Source organism: Brassica napus, chromosome C5, assembly GCF_020379485.1.
Source record: "Brassica napus cultivar Da-Ae chromosome C5, Da-Ae, whole genome shotgun sequence".
Lineage (NCBI taxonomy): Eukaryota > Viridiplantae > Streptophyta > Magnoliopsida > Brassicales > Brassicaceae > Brassica > Brassica napus.
In genome coordinates this window covers 9,787,747-9,812,834 of record NC_063448.1, presented here as the reverse complement: position 1 = coordinate 9,812,834, position 25,088 = coordinate 9,787,747, and the positions used below count along the sequence as shown (strand labels likewise).

Below are 25,088 nucleotides of genomic sequence, written 5' to 3'. Positions count from 1 at the left end.
CTTCATAACTATCTCGTTTCTTGTTTGAACCAAGAAAAATATTATTCAAAGAACCAGTTATCTTGAAGATAAGAGGAGAATAAACCAACAAAAAGAGAAGAAAAAGTGTTTTGTTTGTTTCAGTCATCCAAGTTCATGAGAATAGAAACGAGTCCAAGTTTGTTGTTCATGCAACTTTCTCACGACTCTGTTACACTAAGCTCTTTTCTCCTGAATCTCTCCTATTTAACCTGATTCAATACTCTCTTCGTCTTCCAATTCAAAGTTCACACCTTTTCCATTTTCTCGACAAACCCTTTTCTCAGTTTTCTCGGATTCTGTTTTTTTCTTCAAGCATAACTCCTCTGTTTTGGTTACTAAATGGAGATAGAACCAAGCAGACAACAAACCACCGTACCGGCCTCGGTCGGGGGAGGGAACTTTCCGGTTGGTGGGTTAAGTCCCTTGAGTGAAGCCATATGGAGAGAGAAAACACCAACGGAGTTCGTAGGAGATGTCTCCGCGAGGCTTACGTGGCAAGATCTGACGGTGATGGTGACTATGGGAGATGGTGAGACTCAGAACGTTCTTGAGGGTCTCACCGGTTACGCCGAACCGGGTACTCTAACGGCTCTCATGGGCCCTTCCGGCTCCGGAAAATCTACTATGCTCGACGCTCTTGCTAGCCGCCTCGCCGCTAACGCTTTTCTCTCCGGCACCGTTCTTCTTAACGGCCGCAAAACCAAACTCTCCTTTGGAACAGCTGTTAGTACCAACTTATTACACATCTTTTAATCTTCAATCATAGTTTGTTAACTTATTAAAAATAAGTCACTTTTTTTTGGTAAAAAATAACTCCCAACTTTTCAACTTTATATAAAGTTTTTTTTTTCAGCCACATATATATATTTTTTTTTGTAAAAAGGCTTACTTAATATTAAAAAAAAAAACAAATTTTCAGACACATATATGCTTCTGCATAGGTTTTAGCTGTTGCATGTCTTGATATGAAATAATATAAGAATGTTCTTGGATTTTGGATCTTAGCTATTGTTTTTTGTTTGCTTGCTATTGACTCATGTAGTGTGTTTTTGTTTGTTTGTTATGGTAATTATTTACAGGCTTATGTGACGCAAGACGATAACTTAATCGGCACGTTAACCGTGAGAGAGACTATATGGTATTCAGCGAGAGTTCGTCTTCCTGACAAGATGTTACGGTCGGAGAAGATTGCCCTAGTGGAGAGGACAATAATAGAGATGGGTCTTCAGGACTGTGCTGATACTGTTATAGGAAACTGGCATTTGCGTGGGATTAGCGGTGGAGAGAAGAGACGAGTTAGTATTGCTCTTGAGATTCTCATGAGACCTCGTTTACTCTTTCTTGATGAGCCAACAAGTGGTCTTGATAGGTAAAGGTTCCATAACAACTTCTTATTTAGGTTCTATAACAACTAGTTAAACCTAACTACTTGTGTGTGTGTTTTTTTTTGTTCAGTGCTTCTGCTTTCTTTGTGACTCAGACATTGCGTGCACTATCACGAGATGGAAGGACCGTGATTGCATCGATCCATCAACCGAGTAGTGAGGTCTTTGAGTTGTTTGATCGATTGTATCTGCTTTCTAGTGGCAAAACTGTTTACTTTGGCCAAGCTTCTGAAGCTTATGAGGCAAGTAACCTAAACCAATCAATCTCTGAAGAAAATCTTGAAAACTAATCCATGTTTATTTTTCTCTTTCAAATGCAGTTCTTTGCACAAGCTGGGTTTCCATGTCCTGCTTTGAGGAACCCTTCTGATCATTTCCTGAGATGCGTAAACTCAGACTTTGACAAAGTTAGAGCCACTCTGAAAGGTTCTATGAAGCTTAGGGTACTGAAACATCTTTACTTTTTCAACAGCTTTCAAATCTTACTTGCTGATCAAACTTGTTAATCTCTACTTCTCTCAGTTTGAAGCAAGCGATGATCCGTTGGAGAAGATTACCACAACAGAAGCTATAAGACTCTTGGTGGACTATTACCACACTTCTGACTATTATTACAATGCAAAAGCTAAGGTTGAGGAGATATCACAATATGTAAGTACTCTCTGTTCTTTTCTCAAGCTTGGGATGAGTCACTGGTCTCTTTTAACCTGTTTCCTCACTACAGAAAGGGACTATTCTTGACTCTGGAGGCAGCCAGGCTAGTTTCCTACTCCAGACCTACACTCTAACCAAGCGGTCCTTCATCAACATGTCAAGGGACTTTGGATATTACTGGCTCAGACTTCTTATTTACATACTGGTCACAGTCTGCATTGGAACCATCTACTGGAACGTTGGGACTAGCTACAGCGCCATTCTGGTATTTCCCCATATAATCTTAATTACATGAACTGAGGTTTTAATTTTGCCTCTCACCATGTCCTTCCTTTTGCTGTTTGTCAAACCAGGCACGAGGATCATGTGCGTCTTTCGTCTTTGGCTTTGTAACATTCATGTCAATCGGTGGGTTTCCTTCTTTTGTTGAAGACATGAAGGTAACTTAGCTCCTCTCACAGTTTCCTCGAACCAAACGAATTTGTTTAAACTGAAAATGATCGCAGGTTTTCCAAAGAGAGAGACTAAACGGCCACTATGGAGTAGCTGCGTTTGTGATAGCCAACACACTAGCTGCAACACCGTTCTTGATCATCATAACTTTCATCTCCGGGACAATATGTTACTTCATGGTGGGGTTGCATCCAGGATTCACTCACTATCTCTTCTTTGTTCTCTGCCTCTACGCAAGTGTCACCGTTGTGGAGAGCTTGATGATGGCTATAGCTAGTATTGTTCCAAACTTCCTCATGGGTATCATCATCGGAGCTGGAATCCAGGTGCTTTCCTCATACCCTGAAACCTTTTCTTAAAAGTAGAAGTAGAAAGCTCTTCTTGAATCTGACTTCATTGTGTACTTTTTGATTCAGGGGATCTTCATGCTGGTTTCTGGATTCTTCAGGCTTCCAAATGACATCCCTAAACTTTTCTGGCGTTACCCTATGTCATACATTAGCTTCCACTTCTGGGCGCTACAAGTAAAGACCATTGAAAAACCACACTTCATCATCATGAGACCATAATATTTAATTTTTGTTTGTTTGTTCTTTCAGGGTCAATACCAGAATGATCTGAGAGGCTTGATGTTTGACAGCCAAGGGAGTGCTTTCAAGATTCCAGGTGAATACGTTCTTGAGAACGTCTTCCAGATCAACGTGCACCGATCAAAATGGATTAACCTCAGTGTGATTCTCAGCATGATCATCATCTACCGGATCATTTTCTTCATCATGATTAAGACCAACGAGGATGTAACTCCTTGGGTCAGAGGATACATAGCACGGAGAAGGATGAAGCAGAAGAATGGAACTCAGAACACCACTGTTGCACCAGATGGTCTTACTCAGTCTCCTTCTCTGAGAAACTATATTGCTACACGTACCAATGGAGCTCCCAGATGGTAAAGAGTTTGAGGACACTTCAAGAAAGTTGTTCAAAGCAAAGCCACCATATTTCACTAGGCCTGCAATATCAGTTATCTCAATGTAATGTGAGAGCAGAGAAACTTGAGTGTGTTAGTTATAGAAATATTAAAACCACGGATTTATCTAAAATAATCACCTCTACAACTATTTTTCTACTTTGTTAGTAACAAGAACCACCTTGTTGCATCATAGTTTGCTTGCTCTTTGCTGCAAGTTTTGTTTGTACATGTTGAAATGAAAATTTGAGTATTGACAAGTTTCACACCCAAAAACTTAACAAAATTGAACAGTACTTCTTCCTGCATGAGCTTCTGCTTCAAGAACCTTTTGCATTTGTTGTGTTTCACATCGAATCACTTGCCCATTGTAGAACAGACGAAACCCCATGAGCATCACAGAGATGCAGTGAACATAATTTTGAAGTGGCAAGGCATGAGTACTAGGCGCATTTTGCATTTATGAATCGCGATACACATGCCATTTTTCATATCTTTTTATTCCATGTAAGACAGGTCTAAGTCTGGGAGCAGTAACGCAGTCTGAACAGCAACATCCCTTCAAGTTGACAACACATTCTGCACAGCATCTGAACCAAAGATAGAGGTAAGATTAGAAAACTTCCTCAAGTCATATTTTTTTTGTTACTAGCCATAAAAAGATGAAACAAAAGCTACGATGCAACTCACAAGAAAAGCAGATTGCAATCGAGGTTAGCACAGTTCCGATGTCTCAGTTCATGAACTTGTGAATCACAAATATAGCATCTTGCAAAACTTGTATCCACAGGCGTCTGTGGAGTTATTATGGCTTCATCCACGGTGTTGTTACTGTAGGCAGCTGGTGGGAGAGAGAGACGAGAGTCAAACACAAAAAGATTCCCAACCCAGTCAGATGTGCCTTCTTCCTCAAGATAATGGGAAACTCCACCCTTGAGTGTATACAGGTTCTTGAAACCCCGCTGTCTGAAAAGAAATTTGACTTCTCACAAGAAAGTTATTTGGGAAAAACATTTGTTTTTGGGAGGAGATGGTAGTATGAGAATGGAGTAGAGAAGCCATAGTGGTACCTCAGAACTGTTGAATATACATCGCAACGTATACCTCCAGTGCAGTACATCAGTATATCTGTTTTTTCCTTGTCAACATTTATCAAAGGGTCTGAAGGAGCTTCCTATAGTGTCAAAATCTCTAGTGTTAGATATATTAACCTCTAATACGTTACAATATGTAACCTACAGATAAGACTTGTCTGATCACTTTCTCTTAATCTACAGATTGTAAATAACAACTTTTCAGCTTAGGATTAATTTTTACCTTTTCATCAGATAGCCCAAAAGAAGTGTTCCGAAAGCAATCAACTTCAGGTCTACGTGCCCCACGAAAATGACCAACATCCCATTCATAACCTGCTCAAATTAAACACCAGCCACCAGTAGGTTTAACTAGAGCAATATGTGGTGCACTGTACGAATCACAGACTATCATAAGTGATCAGACGTAGTTACTAGATAATAAGAGGAATCAAGACTGTTCTGTTACTGTATACAAATGGAAATACCGTTTCTGACATCCAATAATATGCAGCTTCTGCCACTATCTGAAGGTGATGCTTCACCGTCATCCGTTAAGTCTTTTAGCTTCTCTTTCCATTCAGATGGTTCTAAGGGTTTTGCTCGCATCGGTGGATCAAGTAAGGGAAGGTGTGAAATTCCTCCCTCATACTGTAGAACAACAAAAAACCAACCAATGTTGAGTAATCTTACAAAGGCAATGCACTATCACGCATGTGAAGTAAGAATCTTGAATCCAACAGAACAAAAAGTGGCGTTGAATGGATGTATCTTACCTGCACTAAGGAAGGTTTGTTCTGTAGCTTCAACTTAGGGAATGCATGCCTACCGATAGCAGGAGACATCTGAACAAGTATATCGGAGAACCTCTCATCTTCTTTCAACCATTCAACATATGCAAGAGCGTCTTTAGATGGTCCACTGTACTGCAGAAAACAAGAATTACACAAATAAACACACAAGACTTTGTCCTAGCTTAGTATAGTCAAATAATATACTTCAAAGCTACACATGTGAATGAAAAGGATAACGATACCTGTGCGTTGATTCCTTGTTCATTTAGATATATCCGACCACGTATATTCAAATCCTGGAAAGGTGTCATAACCAAAAAAAAAAAAAAAAAAAAGCTTTCAATTATATAAACCAAAGAGAATGCTTTCAGTAAAAAAAAAAAAAGACCGAACTAGTCCAAACTAAACGGACCTGTAAGAAAGAGAGGTGCTTTTCAATTTCAGCGGCGGGATCTTGGATTGAAACAAAGCGATAGAAGTTCACCACGATGAAGTCTTCTCCTTCATCATCAAACTTCGAGTAATTTCTTCCTCTGTTTCGGCATTTGCAGGAGAAGGTCCATCGTATGCTAGGTTGCTTCGAGACGAGACGTACTGGTCGTGAGAAGATGTGAGTGTTCGAAACATGTTTTTTTAATTGAATAAGTTCGCTGGAGAAACGAGTTTTGGTTGAAGCAAGAGATAAGGAGAGTATTGCTGCCGGAGAAGCTCTCATTATCTTCTCAGCTTGGGACAAGACACACTGTGACAGAATCATTCTTCACTGTAAGTAAACTCTCTTTGGGTTATACTTATTTTATATAAGGCCAAATAAGCCCAATTAAGCCCACTTTCATTTTTTTTATTTATAAACCGGGTTTTCGTCATGGATGATCGTAATATGACGTCATGACACGTGAAGCTTTGACAATTCTCACGTCAACGAAGTTATGTTTGTGCTCGAGCACTCTACAACGCATTTTGATCAAATTTATATAACTTGACTTTGACTTTGTAAGAGATACGCACGGCCTATAAATCCAATCTCATGTCTCATCTTTTTTTCAACTCATACTAAAAAAAGAAGTTTCCATAAAAAGAAAGCTTCCTACAATGTCAGCAGCTCTCTATATCTTCCTCATATTAGCCGTCTTTATCAGCCACACCACAGAAGCCGCTCTCGAACCAGTGACCGACATCGACGGTGGACGTCTCACATCAGGCACCAAATACTACATCTTGCCTGTACTTCGCGGTCGCGGCGGGGGACTAACCATGTCCAAACCCGAAAACAAAACATGTCCTAAAAGCGTCATCCAAGACCAATACGAAATCTCGCAAGGCCTACCGTTGGAGTTCTCACCATCCGACAATTCAAGAATCATCCGCGTCTCAACAGATCTCAACTTCAAGTTCTGTGCGGCTTCGGTCTGGAACTTAGACAATTACGATGAGAAGACGAATCAGTGGTTCGTTACAGCTTGTGGCGTTGAAGGGAATCCAGGTCAGGCAACGGTTGATAACTGGTTCAAGATCGAGAAGTACGAAGATGATTACAAGATCGTGTTTTGTCCAACTGTTTGCAATTTTTGCAAGGTCATGTGTAGAGACGTTGGTGTGTTTGTGCAAGATGGGATGAGAAGACTTGTTCTAAGTGACGTTCCACTAAAAGTTATGTTCAAAAAAGCATAGTTACAATGTAACCTTCTATAATAATAAGTGAGTTTTTTTTTTTACAATACTTGTTCTCAATATCTTTTAATCTAAACACCCTTTAAAGACCATCACCACGGAAGAAAGGTCCATTGAAGAAGGAAGTGGAGAAGGTACCACCACTGTTGGGGAAAAGAGTGAGGAAGCAGATGAGTCCAAGGACTAAGCCCCAAGCGAACCTATCGTCGCCAAGAGGGGTGATCTCATCTTTCGCAGGTGTTTCTTCTCCACCACGGAAGAAAGTTGCAAAGAGTCCCCAAGCTAAACACAAGACGCTTCCGCTGAGACCTCCGATGCCGAGAAGGAGAGACGTGGAAAATGAGAGAATTGCAGCTGTGCTTCTTCCAAACATGGCTTGAGCTATCCGACCTCCTTCTAGTCTCCCACATGGTAACAAGTTCAATGAAGTAACTACCATACCTGAAACAAGTTTATTGAATTTTAGAGAATGATTACACATACTAATAAACAGTGTTCTAAAAAGCGATATAGATGATGACGTTTAGACCTCATAAACGATTTTTTGAAACAATTTTTTTTTTTAAATCGGTTTAGACGCTTAAAATTGGTGTTTAGCTGGTTTAGACATCCGCATAATCATCAATAATCACATATTAAACGCCTAACTGGCTAGCGATTTCATGAACATTGCTAGCAAAAGAGACAAAGTTACTTAACTTACCCAAAAGACCAGCGAAAGCGAGAGGATCAACAGGAACTCCGACTCCTTCGACCGCATTTGGCAATACATTGCCGAGATCGTCCGCGTAAGGACCGACAACAAATTGGATAAACGAAAGCAACGGGTTATTATCCAAGAACTGTGGCCTTATATACCTATATAGAATGTTTGAGACACACACATCAGAGAGACAGTAGTGTGTAGAACAGTTACGAAGAGAAAAGAGTTTTTGTTTATGAATCCTTACAGAGCATTTTCTCCTCCGTTGAAACTACCATCAGATATAAACGCAGCTGCTGCAAGAAGCAGCGAAGTCAGGTACGCACTAGCTGTACGCGCCACTGGGATATCAAACAACGCCTTTTTGTTAGGAAGCAACGACTCGTAGTTGTTCATAACTCCTAAGCAACCAGTCCAGTTCGACGGCACCAGAAACGACGGGCTTAGTTTGACACCATGTCTTGCAGCTGTTACTCTGGTTGCTATCTGAAACAAACAGTAAAGGGTTTATTCAGTTAACACTAGACATCATCAGCAATGTGTAGCTAGCAATCTTGAATATACTGCAAGGATTTACCTCTGAGACGCCTAAGATGGAAAGAAACCCACCAAAGAGTGGAACTACATTAGCAATGTAGTCATCGAAGGTAGCGTTGGGTTTAAGGAAGAAACCACTCATAAGAGCTATGGTTCCAAAGGTTGTAACACATAAACTGATTGCAGTGATATAACCCCAAGGAGTGCTTAATCTAGTCGATTCAAATTGAAGATCTATTTCGGCTTTTGGTTGCACCATACACACCTTCACAAGCACAACAAAGAACAAAACAACTTTAGCCTTAACCCTAAGATCAAGAACATCAGGTTAGAGAGCTTTGAAGTTCTTTACTACCTGTTTTGTGATCTCATTGGACTTCTCTTCCATGAACCATACAACAACATCACGTCCCGCTGCTTCAGAGAGCTTAGCTTCAAGCTTAGGTGTGACCTCATCAATGGGCTTCCTCAGATTCCCAATGAAGATTCCTCCATCTCCAAACCGACGAACGTCCGTGGCGAAAAACGTATCGAAGCCAAAACAGCTCTTTAACTGTAAATACAACACAAACAGTGTCAGAACGATGCAAAACCCAAACATCCAAGAAGAATCATGATGTGATGATTAGTTTTACCTTGTTGAGATCAAGAGCCTTGAAAGCCTCTTCTGCCTTCTCAAGCCTTTCTTTCTCTCTAACCAAACTATCACGAGCCAAGCTGTTGAATACTCTTATGATCGGATTCTCATTATTGCTCTCTCTGTTCAGCTCTTTCAGCTTACGATCAGTTCTCGTCTTCTCAAGCTTTATAGCAGCTTCTATTGATGGATTCCCCATGAACTTCTTGAACTCCTCGTCTGTCTTCCAATCCATCTCTTGCTGCTTTGATTTCTCTTCATCTTCTTCTTCACTGTTTTCAGGAGACGGCGGTGCATTGTTGTTAGACTGGTCCTCCTTTCGCTCCTCAGCTATCGCCACGGGAGAGGAAGCATCGTTGGCAGACTCACGAACTCGATCATCTTCTGGTGAAAATCTCAAATGAGTGCTGCGTCTTGTACTCTGCTTCACAGGTTTTGCAAGTTTCAGTGATATTGATTTGTTAATGCCACGAAAAGGAGAACTGTGACAGGAGTGGAGAGTTAAGGAAGATGAAGAGGGAGTAGATACAAAGAGGGAAGCCATAGTTTACGTAATCTCAGAATGATTAAAATGTGATGAAGACAAAGCATCTCTCTGAGAAAGTATTTGAAGGGAGAACAGAGAAATGTCTGGAAAGTTTGAGAAGAAACTCAAACAATACAGGTGTACTAGATATGTAAGAAAAGAGACAAATGTGTCACATCAAGGTAACAAAGGGAGACACGAGAACCAGATGATATAATCAATTAGATAAAAAACCTTAAAATCATTATCTGGGAAAGAAGAATCTGGTCGGAAAGACTACAAGGAAAAAGGATGGAGAGAACAAACATATATAAAGAGATGTAGAAACCCAAGTGCTCTTTTGTCTAGGAAGAAGCAGCAGGAGCAGCTACTTTCTCTTCAGCAGCAGGAGCAGCTACTTTCTCTTCAGCAGCAGCAGCTTCGAATGTCTCACCAGCAACAAGATCTGGGACATCATCGTCATCCTCCTCTTGGATGGTTGCTGAGGCATTACCTTCACCAGGAGGTTGCTTCTTCAACTGCTCTGCTAGCTTCCTCAGATTGTCCATGTTGTCTGGTCCTGAATTAGATCAAAGTAAAACAAAATTTAAGGATCTTTGATTTAGGGGATGGGGAAGAGCATGTAACAAGTAAAACTACGTGGAACATACCGAGTTGGCTGAGGATCTGAGGAAGGATATCTTCCAATTCTATAGAAAAGCAGCAACAAGTTTTCAATATTTAATCAGAAAAAAATGGAATGAAAAAGAAACATGAAAATAGAGATGAAAAGATGCATACTTTTGGTCTGAGGAGAACCGCTAACAACCCATGTGTTTGCAGCAATTGAAGCTTGAACTGATCCAAAAAAGAGACAACACACAATGATCAGTAACATGCAAAAGGTTTACAATTTTTCTAGTGTAAAAATAACTTACCCTTAGGGTTGGTGAACTGAATAACAACATCATCCTTGAAGATGTTAACTTCTTCAATAGCTGGGATGGAGTTAACTCCAATTCTCTTCAAGGTGCTTTGAAGCTTCTTGTCATCAGTTGTATTGGTCTTGTGCACAGCCTTCTTCTTTCTGCAGTGAGAGAGATCAAATGGTTCATATAACAAGAAACCAAAGTCACTACTAAGGATTGAAAATGGCAAAAAGAGACAAGCTTTTACCTTCTTACTGTACCCTTTCCGCCAGTGCGGACAGTGGTAGCCATCTTCATCAACTTCTCCCGATTCATCTGTGTATGAACCATACAAACCCAACATTAATTAAACCATTCAGTACATTCACAAAAACCTTATTTTATATTAAAAAAAACATAATCAATGAGAACAAAAGTGAATCTTTTAAAAGTCAGATGCGTATGAATTAGAGCTAATTGAACTATTGAGATTAACCTTAGCATCGAATTGGATTAAGTAGACTCATTCAATTTAATCAAACATACACAGAAGTTGAAAAGCAATAAACATCGTCTTTCAAAATTCCAATTACCGACAAAACTGAAAATCAGACAAAAACTTGTACGAAGAAATGATAAGACACAACAGAAGAGAAGTGGATTCACCTTGAGATTTGATTATTAAGGTTCGTTTCTCTTCAAAGAGTGCAAGGAGATAAGAAGAAAATGACAGAGAGAGAGAAGCGGGCGGCGGAGAGAAGAAGGGTTCTCTTGCCTCTTTAACTAGATTCTATTCGGAGCAGAGCTCTTCTGTTAATCCAACGGTTAATATCGTACGATCTACGAAGAAGACTCAATCTCTACCGTTGGATCGTATAACGAGGCTCAATAAGTTAATGGCCCAATCATTATCTATGGCCCATAGGCCCAAAATAAGCTGGTTATCGAAATAAGCTAACCAAGTGTTCAATCATCGATTACCGCGTTTTACAGCGTTGCGTTTTGCACACACCATTGGAACGTTTGTGTGTTATCAGTGAACAGATGCGTTTGCTGACCAAAATTGAGTAAAGTAGAAGGTACTCGATTTTTATTGATAATCTCAACATGGTATATGATGATATCCATGAATATAAAAGTTTACATTAGATAGAATGAGATGTAGAGCCAAAACGCATAATCATAAAACATTAAAACGCAATCACCTGAAAGGTTTTTCAATTTGTTACTGCTTCTTCTGCACAATATTCTCCAAATACCAATCATAAGTCTGGCGCAAACCATCTCTAATAGAAACCTTCGGGGTCCAACCCAAAGACGCGAGCTTGGAGCTATCCATCAGCTTCCTCGGCGTCCCATCGGGTTTAGTACAATCCCAAACAAGCTTCCCTTCAAACCCAACAACTTCTTTAACCAACTCAGCCAACTCTTTGATCGTCACTTCCACACCACTCCCCACATTCACATGCTCAAACCCACTGTACTTCTCCATCAAGAAAACGCAAGCATCAGCCAAATCATCCACGTGCAAGAACTCCCTCAACGGGCTTCCACTTCCCCACACCACAACTTCCTCAGCATTACTGGCCTTAGCTTCGTGGAACCTCCTCATCAGAGCGGGCAGCACATGAGAATTCTCAGGGTGGAAATTATCGTTCGGACCGTAGAGGTTCGTCGGCATACCGGAGATAGCATCCCATTGATGCTGAATCCTGTACGCTTGGCACATCTTGATCCCCGCGATCTTGGCGATGGCGTACCACTCGTTGGTGGGCTCGAGTGGGCCGGTGAGGAGAGCTGATTCGGGGATGGGCTGAGGAGCGAACTTGGGGTAGATGCAGGAGGAGCCGAGGAAGAGGAGTTTCTTGACGCCGTTAGTGTAAGCGGAGTGGATCACGTTGGTTTGGATTTGGAGATTGACGGCGATGAAGTCAGCTGGGTAGGTGTTGTTGGCGTGGATCCCACCGACTTTGGCTGCGGCGAGGATGACGTAAGCAGGCTTCTCTGCGGAGAAGAAGGATTCGACGTCGGCTTGGTTGGTGAGATCGAGCTCGGAATGTGTTCGGAGGATGAGATTTGTGAAACCGGATTCTTGGAGTTTTCGGACAATGGCGGATCCGACCAATCCTCTGTGTCCAGCGACGAAGATCTTCGCGGATTTCTCCGACATAAACGAACCTGGTTTCATTTCTGAAACAAAATTTACGAGAAAATTATCAATTCCACAATCATTTTCACTAGCATCTTACGAAGGGAATGAGATTTGAAGGATGACGTACCGGATCCTTGTTGAGTTTTATTGGATCGGAATAAAAGGTAGAAGCAAAGGAGACGAGACGAGAGATATTAGAGAAAGAGATTTTGACTTATATAGCCACGAGTTTACGAAGTCAACGTACAAAAGCGTAGATTTGTAGAAAAGTTACAATCCTCGGAGGATGGTAACGTGGGGGATCTGAGACTCCGCCGGCGATCTGAATTGTTGTCGGCCACTTCTTTTTTTATTTACCGGATGAGCCCTATCATCAAGATTATTACTTTGTGGCCCATGGGCCTAGAATAGTAATTTCCGTCGTTACGGTTGTAAACCGGACCAAATTGAGGTTCGCCTTCGCCCCTACAAAAATTTGATCAAAACCTTTTTTAACGTGAAGATGCCAGGTTCGAAATCAGCATGAGTCACTTCTTGATTATTATTACACCAAAAAAAAAGATTAAAACCAAATTGTCGTGCTGGCGCGTAAGAAATAAATAAACAAGGATAACAGAGAAATGAATGCAAGCAGGAACCAGGAATTGCACTGGCAAATCTGTCAATGAGGTGTCTGAAGAGGACATAAACTGGCAGATATGAGAGAAGTTTCTACAGCGTTGGAGAGGATCTGTTGTTGTTGTTCATGACCAAATGATGGTGCAAGTTCAAATAGATTGAGCATAAAATGTGATAAATAGGTGATTCATTGAGCACAGTGATTGCAAGAACAACGTTTCATGGTGTGTAAATTAGCCCTGGGCATTCGGATACCTTTTCGGGTTCGGGTCGGATCTTTCGGGTATCGGATTTTGAAAAATTGTCCCATTCGGATATTCTAAAAATTCGGGTCGGGTTCGAGTCGGATCCACTCGGTTCCGGGTGGGTATGGATATGAAAAAAAAAGTCCGAAAAATATCGGATGTCCATTGTAACCGGATCGGATCCGGATAAAAAGATCCAAAGTAACCAAACTTCCTTGTTTTTGATCCAAATATCCAAACTTATATGACTACATAAGTAACTATAATAACTTGTAAAATGTTTAACATGAGTTAGAATGGAAGAAGAGAGCAAACATGTAATATATAGCCGAGAATGATATTACTAGTTGAAAAAAATACAACATTCTGTTTCCGATAACATAAACTAATAACAACAACATTCAGAGAAAATGTGTTCATGACACAAAACAAACAGAGAAACAAAGAGAACTACTGTCTCAGACCGAACATAAAAAAAAACAAAAGCCTTCACCATCCAAACTTCATCAAAAAAAACTTCACCATCGACCAAACTTCAGCAGAAAAAACTTCACCACACTCCGAAATTATCCTTGAACAAAGAAAACAAACTTGCGTTAGCAAATTAAATAAGCAATGATCAACTTCAAAGTTCATAGCAGAAACTATAAGTTGAGTTTACCTTGAAACCAAAGAACCAAACACAGGGACTAGACCACACACTTCCTTAGTCTTCTTGCAAGTTCAGATTATCATACTCTGACATAAATTAATATAATTAGCAAACAGCTAAAAAAATTTAACATATAAGATTAGAGAAGAAAAGTACCTTTCTTAAGCTTGTCTTCATACTCAAAGTCAAAGTCACTGAGAATTTGTTCCATTGTCACCAGCCTTGCATCACCACAACGAATGTCTGCCTTAAGCCATTGCTCAGAGCACATCAACACTTCAACCATGTAATGAGTAAGACAGCTCCTGTATGAATCAATGATACGACCAGGCGTGCTAAAAGCACTCTCCGAAGCAACTGAAGAGACTTGCATTGCAAGTACATCTCTTGCAATTTCTGCAAGAACAGGGAACTTCAGAGCATTGAACTTCCACCAAGACAAAACATCGTACTCAACTCCTACAATGATTCTCGGATTGACTACACTCTCCCTTAGATAAGTATCCAACTCATCCTTAGATTCTCGATCTTCAATTTCTCCAACCAACTCCTCATACATGAAATCCATCCTTTCATACTTCATCTCGTTATTGATCAAATTGACTCTATCGAATGAAGCTTCTTGGCTACCAAAAGATGCAGCTGGAGTGGTTTGAGACGCTTGAACTGCTTCACCTCTGGCATACCGAGCACTGTACTCCTTAAACATGAACCGCAATACATCAATCAGTGACTGAAACATCTCCTTAGCTTCTGCACTATCTTTCCCATAGAGTTTCTCAAAACACATTTTTGCACACTGCATCTTCTTCCTAGGATCAAAAACCGTTGCTACAATCAACATCTTGTTGATGTTCTTCATACCAGCCCGATACTTATCAAACTTCAGGAGCATGTCATCAGCCTTCGTCTTCAATTCCGAGTCAACAGAATTACTCAACCCCATCAGATTCTTCTGGATTGTAACGATCTCGCCATAGCACTTGTAGGAGTTCAGAGAAGTGCTTGCAGACACTACCAATGTGGAGTTGTAGAAGATAATCAGAAACCTTACCAACCGCTCAATCGCATGCCAGTCAACCATAGCAGGAGGTCCAACCCGTTGTGCTCCACCATCAAACTCCATGAAGTAGTCGTTGTAAAGCCTGTCCTCTGCCTCCATCTTGTCAAAGGCTAACCTGAACTCAAGAGCTCTCGACAACATCAAGTAAGTAGAATTCCATCTAGTTTTAACATCCAGTGGCAAACTACCCCTAGTCATCTTTCCCGAATCAACCCGAAGCTCAAATGACCTTAATCTAGACGTACTAGACCTAACATACCCAACAGCATTACGAATTGCAGCGACATCACTATCTACTTCAGCCAAACCATCTTTAACAATCAAATTAATGATATGTGCTGCGCATCTCATATGCACAAACTCTCCATTCATAACAAACGCTTCATCTGACAATAAAGAGAATCTACTCTGAAACTTCCTAAGCGCAGAGGTGTTTGCAGTTGCATTATCAACCGTGATGCAGAAGATATTCTCTATGCCCCATTCAGCCAAACAATCTAGAAGCATAGTCGAAATTGTCTGACCTTTGTGGTCTGTGATGTGCTTGAAACCGATGATCAACTTCTTTAACTGCCAGGAAGCATCCACAAAGTGAAGGGTGATTACCATATAACTCGCACCTACAGTTTCAAAAACGAGTTAGAAAAGTTGAAGAAGCTCACATATTGAAAAAAATAATAATCTCGAAGTTTCAAAAACGAGTTTCAAACATTACCTGTTATTTGAGCAACCCATATGTCAGTTGTAAGAGAGATTCGTTGCTTATTAGCCTTGAACCAAGCTTTCAAAGCCGTTTTCCTTCTGACATACAGTTCAACGATGTCCCTTGTTGCGGTCCTCCTAGAGTGTGGGTTGAAACCGATTATTTTGTTGCAGAAGTGCTTCCAAGCCATACTTTCAACAAATGAAAGTGGCATTTCCCCAATCACGAGCATCTCATTTGTTGCCTCTCTGACTTGAGCTTCAGAAACTTTTGTATCCCTCACAGCTCCATTGTCGGTAAGTTCTGTCTGATTCTTCTTTCGTGCTGCTTCCCATGCCAGATACCGCTTACAGGTTGTCAGATGCTTTCCCAGGTTCGAAGTACCAGACTTTGAAGCACAAGCAAAACTCTTCTTGCAGTGGTGACAAACGCATCTGTCACGGTTTTCTTGAGTCCGAGTGTAATGCTCCCAGACATAAGACCTTGGGGTTAAAACCTTAGTGTCCTTTGTTGGCTGAGAAGCAGCTCCACTTGAACTCGCAAAAGTCTTCCTCTTTCCTCTGTTGTCAGGAGTGATGAGCTCGTCCTCTGTTTCTTCATGATCAGAGACTTTGTCTTTGCCATTGTTCTTTGGATTAACCGATGCTGAAGAATCCATCTGTCAGAAAAAACACAATCCATTTGTTAGCAATCAAATGAAAATAAGAACTTTGGTAATGAACAATCGATTGAGCAATCAATTAGGGTTTATTTTACCTTTGAGAAGGTTTTCGATTGATAAGAGTATGAACTCATGCAATCTTCAGTGTCCATATTTATAGGGACTCAAGATCGACCCTCGAGACGAGCATGCGGAGAGACTCTTCGATCTGAGGAGAAACGGCTACAAAGAGTAAAGTAGAGACTCTTCGTTCTTCTCCATCGGCTGAACCCGGCACCCCTTGTTGAGTAATGAAGATGAATACTATTCACGAGGTAAATGTCGGGTACTCAATTGGATCCCGGTTTAAATCCGAACCGATCCGCTACCCGTGAGTACCAGAGAAATGGCTCCATTCGGTTTATTTCTCATACCCAAAACCGGACCGAACCGGTTTTTTCGGCTCGGTTTCGGTTCGGTTCTTCGGAACCGGTTTTAATGTCCAGGCCTAGTGTAAATATATGGTTTTATAAAGTTCGAGTTATCATTTTGTCAAATACGTTTTTGAAGTAATTTTGCTAATGTTGATAGTTTTTTTTTTCTCTGTTTTGTAACTCTGGTTGATACATTTATTGTGTTTCTAAGTTTCAGAGACGTAATTGTTATTATATTCAGTTACATTGCCGGATCTAACAATAACATCTTCATATCATGAATAAGTAGTAAGAAATAGATTAATGGTGATAGATAGATAACAACATATGGACGAAATTTAGCCATGACCAAAGTAACTTAACAACTGTAACTAGACAAAAGAAAACAAACTGAAGTCAATGCCCGAACCATACAACTAGAGCATGGTGCGTTCTTGACTCCTACTTCCCACTAGATATTCCCATTTCAGACACACAAAAACTTCAGGAAAACAAAAACCCCCCAACAAAAAAAAAACTCAACAAGAGAGTGAAGAGAGGAGACAAATACCCAGAAGAGTAATGACTTCTTACAAACTTTGCTGGAATTAAAGGCAAAATAAGTAGTACTACTTATTAACTTCACTTCTGTGATCATCATTGAAGACCCTTCTCAGAAATCAGATGGGAAAATGAGCTATTAATGGCGTCCTCAATTAAGCAGCTGAAGGAGAATTCAAGGTGGTTTTAATTTGGTGGACAGTAGTACTGATGAGGTTATTAACTGTTTCCATTGACTCCATATTCAATTTCCCTGACTGCAAACTACTCACCATTATCTGAAACCCAACCGTTATCAATGAACCCCCTCCTCCTCCTCCTCCTTCAGCTTTAATCTCTGCGTTTTGATTATTCCTGCCTCCCTCGGGTAAAACAGCAAAACCCGAGGGTAAAATAGGAATATAAGAAGTGTCTTGACCAGTCATTGCCATGTTCAGTGCTGAGAGATCCACTGGAGTGTAGACAACAAGCGAGCCTGATGAGTCTACGCAGCTTTCTTGTAGAATCAGCATGTTGTTTTGTGATGATGATGCATTGAAGCCCTTTTGAACAAAAAGTATATACCAAATTATTATCAATCAGTAGAATCATGAACTAAATGATATGTATAAGGTAGGTAGCGTACACGCAGAACCGAAATGCAGTTTCCAGGGTGTGATCCGTTTGCGATATGAGCAACTTCTTGAACCGAGTTTCCATTCAAAAGAACGTCCCACTATAATACCAAAACAATAGAACATTAGAAGAAAAAAACTAAAAAATGTTACACGAAATGATCTTTAGTGCATGTAGTAGTACCTGAGGTCGAGTTCTTTCATCTTTGAGGTAATTAAAGACGTTTTGTGGAGAAACTGGGAGCCAGAAACTGGTGGCTGCACATAGAACCATTCCATTTGGTTCGTGCTGACTCTTATACGAAGTCACACGGATTCCAAATGCATCCAATCCCGAAACAACAGGTGTCCGAGTGTTGTTAGATGTGCCAACGCTCAAGCAAAAGTTGCTTACCATTCTTTGAGCAAGTCTCATTATACTTTGCTTCCCTTCAGGCGATGGAATCACTGAAAGGTTTTCAAATGTGTTACTTGAAGGATATTAAGCTGATAAATTAAGATTTAAATGTTTCAGTTCACCTCCTTTGAGATCACGTGATGATGTTGCTGGTTCAAGTAGAGCCGTGAATCTCTCACACATTCTTTGGAGAGTAGCGATCCAACGTTCAGCTCCAAAAGCTATTCCTTCACGGACATTATCTTTAAACATCTCATGAATCGGTTCTTGCTCCTCGACTTCAACATGTTCAACCCAAGTAACCTGTTGTTATACATTCAAAGATGCAATCAAATGATCATAGATTCTATTAAAATGAAACAAAACAGAACAGCTACACACAAACCTTGGAATAGCCATTGGACAAGTCTTGAATCAAGCAACCAGAAGGAAATCGATATGACCGAGCATGAGTTATAAACTGAGGAAGCTCATATGAGACATTCACAATAGCCCAAGTTCCATGTTCGACTTGCTGACAATATCTTAGCACACTGAACTCACGCGTTGGTACCAGTGGAGAAAGCACTTGAAGCTCTTCAAGCATCTAGCACAAGCCAAAAGCAAAGTTGGTTAAAAGGTTTACACAAACAAAGATATCATTTTCAACAATGTGTTTTTCTTATTACCAAATGCAATGCATCTCCGTGGTTTCCACGCAATCCAGATGAAATCACTGCAAGAGTTTTAGATGAGGCAATGATTGAAGAGAAAAGCTCTGAAGATTTGACCTGCAAGTTAATGAAACCCCCACATGAGAAAAAAAAAACAAGAAACCAAAGTTTTTGAGTTTAGTTACTAACAGAGTCCATGAGCATATCCACAAGTGTCACAGCATTAGTGAACACAACGCCAGAAGATCTAGTTGCTTCTTTTCGAAGGTTGTGGTTCTTTCCTCCACGACCACTTGATCTTGGGAACATATTCTCATCGCTATCGAGATTGAGAACGTCTCTGCATCCATTGGCTTTGATCCAGAGAGGCTCGTTTGTTTGTGTAAGCATAAGCAACTCTTCCATAGCGGTCACAGCAATGTTGGTCATGAGAGACTTATCCATGTCTGATAAAACCAAGTTCGGTTGAGATGGTAAAGTAGGAGGAACAGGCATTGAAGAGCTACTACTTCCTGGAAGAAGATCAAAATCAAGGGAAGGACCACTGTGGAATAACTCTAATGGCGAAACGTGCATCGGGTTTAGTAGTGGTGGGAGATGAGAGAATGGTCTCCCCATGAATTGAGCTGCAACGCTTGAAACCTTTTCGAGCTGCCAAAAAGGAAACATAAAAAGTTTAAGCTCTAAAGTCAAACAACAGTGCATGAAGAAGGTTTAAGAAAGAGAAAGAAAAAGCTAGAACCTCTTCTCTAAGGTGTGCATTTTCGATTCGAAGCTTCTGTTCATCAAAGTAAGAGTCTTCATGAAGAGGAGCGTCACCACAGTTGAGGCAAATGGCTTGTTTGATAGCTTCTCTAATAGCAATGTTCTCGCAACGAATCCTATCATTCTCTTCCTTGAGTGCACAGTTATCAGCTCTCTCGTGTTGTGCCTTTAAAAAGAAACGACGTTTATGGAGGGGAAGGAGACAATAACAAGGAGTGAAAGTAAGCAAGTAGAAAACCTTCTTTTGAGTTCTTCTGTTCTGAAACCAAAACTTGATCTGTCTTGGAGATAAACCCAACTCTTTGCTAAGTTGCAACCTCTGTTTCTCATCTGGATGTTGACACTCATTGAAACTCCTACAAACAAAATCATCAGAGAACAGAGAGAGAAAACAAAGAGAAGAATAAAAGGGATAATAATACATACGATTCAAGGCGATGGATCTGGTGAGGTGTGTGGCGGTGGAATCGTTTCTTCATCTTCTTCTTGTCCGTTTCAGAGCTGTCCCCAAGAAACTCCATCTTGATTCACAGTATAAAGGTCTACTAGACAAAGAAACAGTAACAAAAGCCTTTTGTTCCTCAACTCTCTTTAAACCAAACAAAGTAAAACTTGCTAACTGTGGACCATCACACAACCCAGAGAGAGAGAGAAAAACAGGGGAAAAAGAAAGTTACAAACTTTGAACTACCCAAAGGAAGAAAAAAAGAGAGATTTTTTTAAGAGCATAATTGTTTGTGTGTTTGAGAGTGAGGAGGATATAAAGAGAAGAAAAAGAAAAGAAACGGAAGAGAATCTGATAGCCGTAATTATGTCTCTTGTCTTTCTACAGAACCACTTAGAGAGAGAGAGAGAGAGAGTACTTGTATCTTGCCGCCATTAGTGCTTTCTTTTCTTCTCTTCCACATTTTGCTCCTTTTACATTCATTACAGATTCCAAAATCTCTCCTTTTTCCCTCTCTCTCCTTACCTGTCTCTCTAGAGAAATCGCGTAACTGATACTGATGGGGGAGGGGGTTTTAATGGCGTTTGACAGGAGGCGAAGAGAGAGAGGTTTAAGGGTTTTAAATTCTCTTGCTTCTTTCTCCATTACTGCACCTTGTACTCTCTCTCTCTCTCTCTCTCTCTCTCTCTCACCATTTTCGAGGTAGTGAGAGAGTGAGATGCCTGAAACCAAACTCATCTCTACCGTCATTGGTTCGGAGAGTTTTAAATCAACCAAATGGTATACAAAACCGGCGACTTTATCCACTTTCTCCGGTCTGGTGGGGTTTATCAGTTTCGTGTGTATTGACAAAATTGAACTTTTTCTTTGGGATTTTACCGACTCACTCCTCACTGGGAATATTCTTATGTCATATGTTGGGAATACTGAAATTTATGCAATCAACTTTGCATAATACTAGAAATAATTTACAGTTGTGTCATCATTTGACTATTTTTAGGAAATTCTTCTGACGTTCATCAGAGTGGAACAACATTTTGTTTGGTAAACTATAGTCTACAGCTTTAATGGGTGCATAACTATTTTCTTTACAAGGAATATATTAATTCGTTTAAGCTGTACTAACCTTTTTTCTTTAAATGATGGGTATGCAATACCATATTTATCGCAACTCGTTAGCTAGGAACATCACATACACGTTAAGTAACTACTTTATCAAGTTCATCACTAATTGAAATACACTGATTAGAACACCATGTAAAAGAAGATTTATACATAATAATTAAAGTTTTAACAGTACCAGAATCTTATCATCTAGTGCTCTTGTTGAGCTGAAACGAAATTAATTGCACATTCCCATGATAAATCTGTAGTTAGATCCTTAAAATAGTGGAAACCTCTGCTGATTTATATCTATTAAGCACTCCTAGAATACCTCTACTCCTAAAGCCAAACAATTATCAAGAGTAAGAATGCTTGCATAAACTCAGGTGATGATGGGACTTACATCTTCTTTCTTCCCCAGGTGAATGCCTACAGCCATTTGATCAGCCATCTTTTTTTTTTTTTGGTCTCTTCATTCGCTACACTCCGTTTGTTCCTCTCTTCGTTTGCGTTTATTTGTTGGTGGAGCCTCATACCAATCTCCTACTCTCAATGCATTTGACATACACATCACTGCTTCTTCAACTGCTTCTCTCTCCTCTGGATGTAGATCCTCTAGCGACAACGTTGAAGCCACCTCGTCGAATTGGAGTATAGCAGCTTGCTACAAAAAGAACAACAATGGTTTAAAGGCGCAAATCTTCAAGGTGATTTACGCATTAAGTTAAACAAAGACGATCCATTTACCACATTCATTATATCAGCTTCAAGACTTGTATCTCTGTGAAGCTTTGGGACTGTGATGCTATTGAACCACTGCATATATTCAGTTTCATCAACATTGCCTCCTTCATTCTCCACAATGTTCTCCCTTCGCCTCATCCATTCTTCATCTGCTGTGTTCATGTCTTCCAGTAAGTCTTCGTCATGGGTTTTCTCGTTTTTTCTGTGAGGAACTTCTCCAGGGATAACTTGGCATAGACCGAACTGCTTCATACATCGGTCTGGCAAGTGCCATTCCACTACTTTTGGAGCAATCAGTTTTGTTCTTGACCTACCAAGTAGAAGATTATCTTTGAAGCTTTGTGGGACAATGTCAAGATCTCCTTCGAAGGGGCACCAACTAACCTAAAGAGAGACAAGTAGTAACAATCATGAGGATTCACAAAGACATTGAATATCTAAGGATCCAGTGAATAAACTCTTACATGTGATGGCTCTAGATCATCAAGTGCCTTGCGATACTTGAACAAATCATTCTTTGAACGACTCTGTTGCCTTCCTTTCCACAAAAGTGCCAGGGGAAACTGACGGGTGGTTCTCTTTGGCCGGTCAATATTCAGATGGAAGTAACTCCAACACTAAAGATTAGTAACCCAATTAGTACAAGGCCTAAAGTGATAAGACAGAGCATAAAACCTCTTAAAGACAACAAAGAGAAACAAAAACCTGTAAGAGCGTCAAGCATCCACCAATGATACTCTGAGACCGCTGAGAAGCATTACCAATCTGCCTATACAAGAACGCCAACGCAGCAGCACCCCAAGCGTACTCCCCAGCTCTCTCGAAATCCTCAAAGAGAATAAGATAATCCACAGAGATCTTACTAGGATCCGTAGTTGCGAAAATCGTGCTCCCAACAAGGTATATAAGATAAGCACGCGTGTGAAACTCGACCTCTTCCTTGGTAGCTCCCTTAGGACACTCTGCGAAACTCTCCTTCAACCATCTCGCAGTCACTCGGTTCCCGCTCAGCTCACCTTGCGGCAGCTTCCCCAAGAGTCTCTGACATACCTGAGAAGGGTCTTCGTCTCTTTCTTTAACACCAACAACCACAGGCTTCCCGTCAACAGCAAGACCGAGGATCAAGGATACTTCGTCGAGAGTGATTGTCATTTCACCGCAGGGGAAGTGAAAGGTGTTGGTTTCTCTTCGCCAACGCTCGACGAGTGCGGAGATTAGAGAGTTGTTTAAACTGATTGATCCTATTAGCCTGAACCAACCAAAGCCTGCTTTGTCAACTAAGTCTATCTGTTCCTTTGTGAGCTTCCAGTGATGAAGCAGTGAAGTTCGTTCCTGGCATCTAAGCACACCTCTCTCCTGGAAAAAAGACAAAACAGAGCAGTTTTATCAAGTGTTGTTTCGATTAAGACAAGGATAACGGAGATGGAGATGGAGATTATTACTACCTGTCCTGTCATAATAGCGGAAGATACGTGCTTATCTTGCTCGTAAAGGACGGGCATGGTCACTAATCCTGTGGATTTTATCTGATTCAGTAATGATAATGGCAATCTAAATTAGGGTTTCTGTGTCAAGCGAGATCAATTTGACACATTGGTTCCATAAAACTACTAGTGGAAAGAAGAGCATATATAATCGAAGCTTACTATTGAGAAACGAAATCAGATGTGGAAGATCGGAGAAAGTTGCTTCGAGATCTCCGTCGCTGTGCCAGATCGCCGCCGCTGCTGCGCAGAGAGTGAAGAATTTAATTTGGGTAAAAAGATAATATCTCTTTTTCTAAATAAATAGCCATTTAAAATATTTACACATTAACTCTTTTTTTTTACACATTATCTGCCTTTCCACGTATACTTATTAGATCTCCGGTTAGCAACAACTTGAAAATCGGTGAAGAAAGGATTGTCTCTGCTCTTCCGCCACGTGTCCATTTTCCGCATGCGTTTTGACACATTGGCTGTGAGCTGTCTAGAACCTCTTTCTTTTGGGCTTTTATGTGTGGACCTTTACGGTTAGGCTTTGCTGTTGTACGTTTGGGCATTTCTAATGCCCTTTCCTTTTAATTCTTGTACTTTGTTGGTTTTTAGCTATTTAATAAACGAGATGACAGAAAAAAGAAGGAAAAGTGTGTATTCAGAAACAATTACAGTTTCTGTTATAAATCAATTAGTAGATGTTCATAGCCGCTCTGGTCCATAACCGGCCCATACAACTAGAGAGAGAGTTGGTCACGACTTTGAGAGCGAGAGAGAGAGTCGGCCATGACATGGAGAGAAAGAGAGGCGGCTTGGAGAAAAGAAAACAATCTTTCCTTTTCCTTGTAATTGTTATCTTTCTATTATTATATATTAGTGGTTTTTCTAATCCTAGTAGGTTTAGGTTTTGGATACTTTCATGTTTACTTATCTTGTAATCTCCTATATAAAGGAACACTTATTTATTAATGAAACACAAAAATATTCAGACCTAAAACCTTTGTTTTACAACACGTTATCAGCACGATAGCCTCTAACACCCTGAGCCTAAAACCAACCCCTAAAACCCTAAACAAAAAAAAAAATCTACCTTGGAACTTCAAAGAGGTCGTTCTCCCAAACCGTGAGGACCCATAGCGTTAAGAGTTTTCAAGGCTCCTAAGACAAATGTTGTAGTATAAGTGAATATCGAACCAGTTCTGAGGGATATCAAAGCACCGAGAATGCAAGTACTCACTTAATCTAAGTGCAACCGATAATTCAAGAGGTTTCTAAACTAATGATTAATGATAAATGAAATGACTTTCTTTACTAAGGGAAAAGAGAACTCATGGGCATAGGGATTAGACCTTGGGTGATCAAGTTTCGAACTAAGGATGGCAAACGATCAATCAAACTATCAACCTTAAGCTTGGACACAATCTTAAACAAACTCTACTCCAAGATCTGTTTCAGTAGAACATCAGTGCTGCTTTCCTAAGGAGTAGAGGTAGAAGGATTAGCTTGTTGGTTAGAAGACTGGTTCCCTTTGTTGGA

At 40.4% G+C, this 25,088-nt stretch overlaps 8 protein-coding genes across 9 annotated transcripts; 2 read left to right on the top strand and 6 right to left on the bottom strand.

Annotated features, from left to right (window-relative positions):
• LOC106427133 (ABC transporter G family member 11) lies at window positions 1-3,673 on the top strand. Its single transcript, XM_013867861.3, has 10 exons — window positions 1-744; window positions 1,101-1,390; window positions 1,477-1,648; window positions 1,727-1,849; window positions 1,929-2,057; window positions 2,131-2,325; window positions 2,414-2,500; window positions 2,567-2,839; window positions 2,930-3,037; window positions 3,113-3,673. The coding sequence occupies exons 1-10, from the start codon at window positions 361-363 to the stop codon at window positions 3,461-3,463; spliced, it is 2,112 nt and encodes a 703-aa protein (XP_013723315.2). The 5' UTR covers window positions 1-360; the 3' UTR covers window positions 3,464-3,673.
• On the bottom strand, window positions 3,588-6,120 carry LOC106427134 (rhodanese-like domain-containing protein 8, chloroplastic). Its single transcript, XM_013867864.3, has 8 exons — window positions 5,760-6,120; window positions 5,590-5,643; window positions 5,330-5,479; window positions 5,042-5,204; window positions 4,798-4,889; window positions 4,551-4,654; window positions 4,171-4,446; window positions 3,588-4,070 (listed from the first exon to the last, which is right to left on the bottom strand). The coding sequence occupies exons 1-8, from the start codon at window positions 6,102-6,104 to the stop codon at window positions 3,941-3,943; spliced, it is 1,314 nt and encodes a 437-aa protein (XP_013723318.2). The 5' UTR covers window positions 6,105-6,120; the 3' UTR covers window positions 3,588-3,940.
• A 231-nt stretch (window positions 6,121-6,351) lies between these two features.
• On the top strand, window positions 6,352-7,067 carry LOC106427167 (kunitz trypsin inhibitor 5). Its single transcript, XM_013867904.3, has one exon. It carries the CDS (start codon window positions 6,440-6,442, stop codon window positions 7,016-7,018), a length of 579 nt encoding a protein of 192 aa, XP_013723358.2. The 5' UTR covers window positions 6,352-6,439; the 3' UTR covers window positions 7,019-7,067.
• Window positions 6,963-9,439, bottom strand: LOC106427165 (probable zinc metallopeptidase EGY3, chloroplastic). Its single transcript, XM_013867903.3, has 6 exons — window positions 8,894-9,439; window positions 8,614-8,811; window positions 8,299-8,523; window positions 7,969-8,207; window positions 7,722-7,876; window positions 6,963-7,459 (listed from the first exon to the last, which is right to left on the bottom strand). Exons 1-6 carry the CDS (start codon window positions 9,437-9,439, stop codon window positions 7,101-7,103), a joined length of 1,722 nt encoding a protein of 573 aa, XP_013723357.2. The 3' UTR covers window positions 6,963-7,100.
• A 189-nt stretch (window positions 9,440-9,628) lies between these two features.
• On the bottom strand, window positions 9,629-11,102 carry LOC106427168 (basic transcription factor 3). Its single transcript, XM_013867905.3, has 6 exons — window positions 10,975-11,102; window positions 10,577-10,644; window positions 10,339-10,487; window positions 10,202-10,258; window positions 10,072-10,110; window positions 9,629-9,980 (listed from the first exon to the last, which is right to left on the bottom strand). Exons 2-6 carry the CDS (start codon window positions 10,642-10,644, stop codon window positions 9,766-9,768), a joined length of 528 nt encoding a protein of 175 aa, XP_013723359.2. The 5' UTR covers window positions 10,975-11,102; the 3' UTR covers window positions 9,629-9,765.
• A 274-nt stretch (window positions 11,103-11,376) lies between these two features.
• LOC106427171 (putative GDP-L-fucose synthase 2) lies at window positions 11,377-12,838 on the bottom strand. Its single transcript, XM_013867910.3, has 2 exons — window positions 12,588-12,838; window positions 11,377-12,498 (listed from the first exon to the last, which is right to left on the bottom strand). The coding sequence occupies exon 2, from the start codon at window positions 12,494-12,496 to the stop codon at window positions 11,534-11,536; it is 963 nt and encodes a 320-aa protein (XP_013723364.2). The 5' UTR covers window positions 12,497-12,498; window positions 12,588-12,838; the 3' UTR covers window positions 11,377-11,533.
• A 4,270-nt stretch (window positions 12,839-17,108) lies between these two features.
• On the bottom strand, window positions 17,109-20,326 carry LOC106427172 (homeobox-leucine zipper protein HDG12-like). Its single transcript, XM_022702338.2, has 10 exons — window positions 20,211-20,326; window positions 20,023-20,140; window positions 19,762-19,950; window positions 19,209-19,670; window positions 19,035-19,136; window positions 18,752-18,952; window positions 18,489-18,669; window positions 18,154-18,416; window positions 17,981-18,070; window positions 17,109-17,897 (listed from the first exon to the last, which is right to left on the bottom strand). Exons 1-10 carry the CDS (start codon window positions 20,303-20,305, stop codon window positions 17,511-17,513), a joined length of 2,088 nt encoding a protein of 695 aa, XP_022558059.2. The 5' UTR covers window positions 20,306-20,326; the 3' UTR covers window positions 17,109-17,510.
• A 1,131-nt stretch (window positions 20,327-21,457) lies between these two features.
• Window positions 21,458-23,844, bottom strand: LOC106427173 (protein MAINTENANCE OF MERISTEMS). Of its 2 annotated transcripts, none has more exons than XM_013867915.3 (6): window positions 23,724-23,844; window positions 23,523-23,603; window positions 22,783-23,433; window positions 22,542-22,694; window positions 22,081-22,461; window positions 21,458-21,997 (listed from the first exon to the last, which is right to left on the bottom strand). In XM_013867915.3, the coding sequence occupies exons 2-6, from the start codon at window positions 23,577-23,579 to the stop codon at window positions 21,806-21,808; spliced, it is 1,434 nt and encodes a 477-aa protein (XP_013723369.2). In that variant the 5' UTR covers window positions 23,580-23,603; window positions 23,724-23,844; the 3' UTR covers window positions 21,458-21,805. The 2 variants fall into 2 exon arrangements, with proteins under 2 accessions (XP_013723369.2, XP_013723370.2); XM_013867916.3 differs by having other exon boundaries at window positions 23,523-23,590; window positions 23,724-23,839.
• Window positions 23,845-25,088: the final 1,244 nt, after the last annotated feature.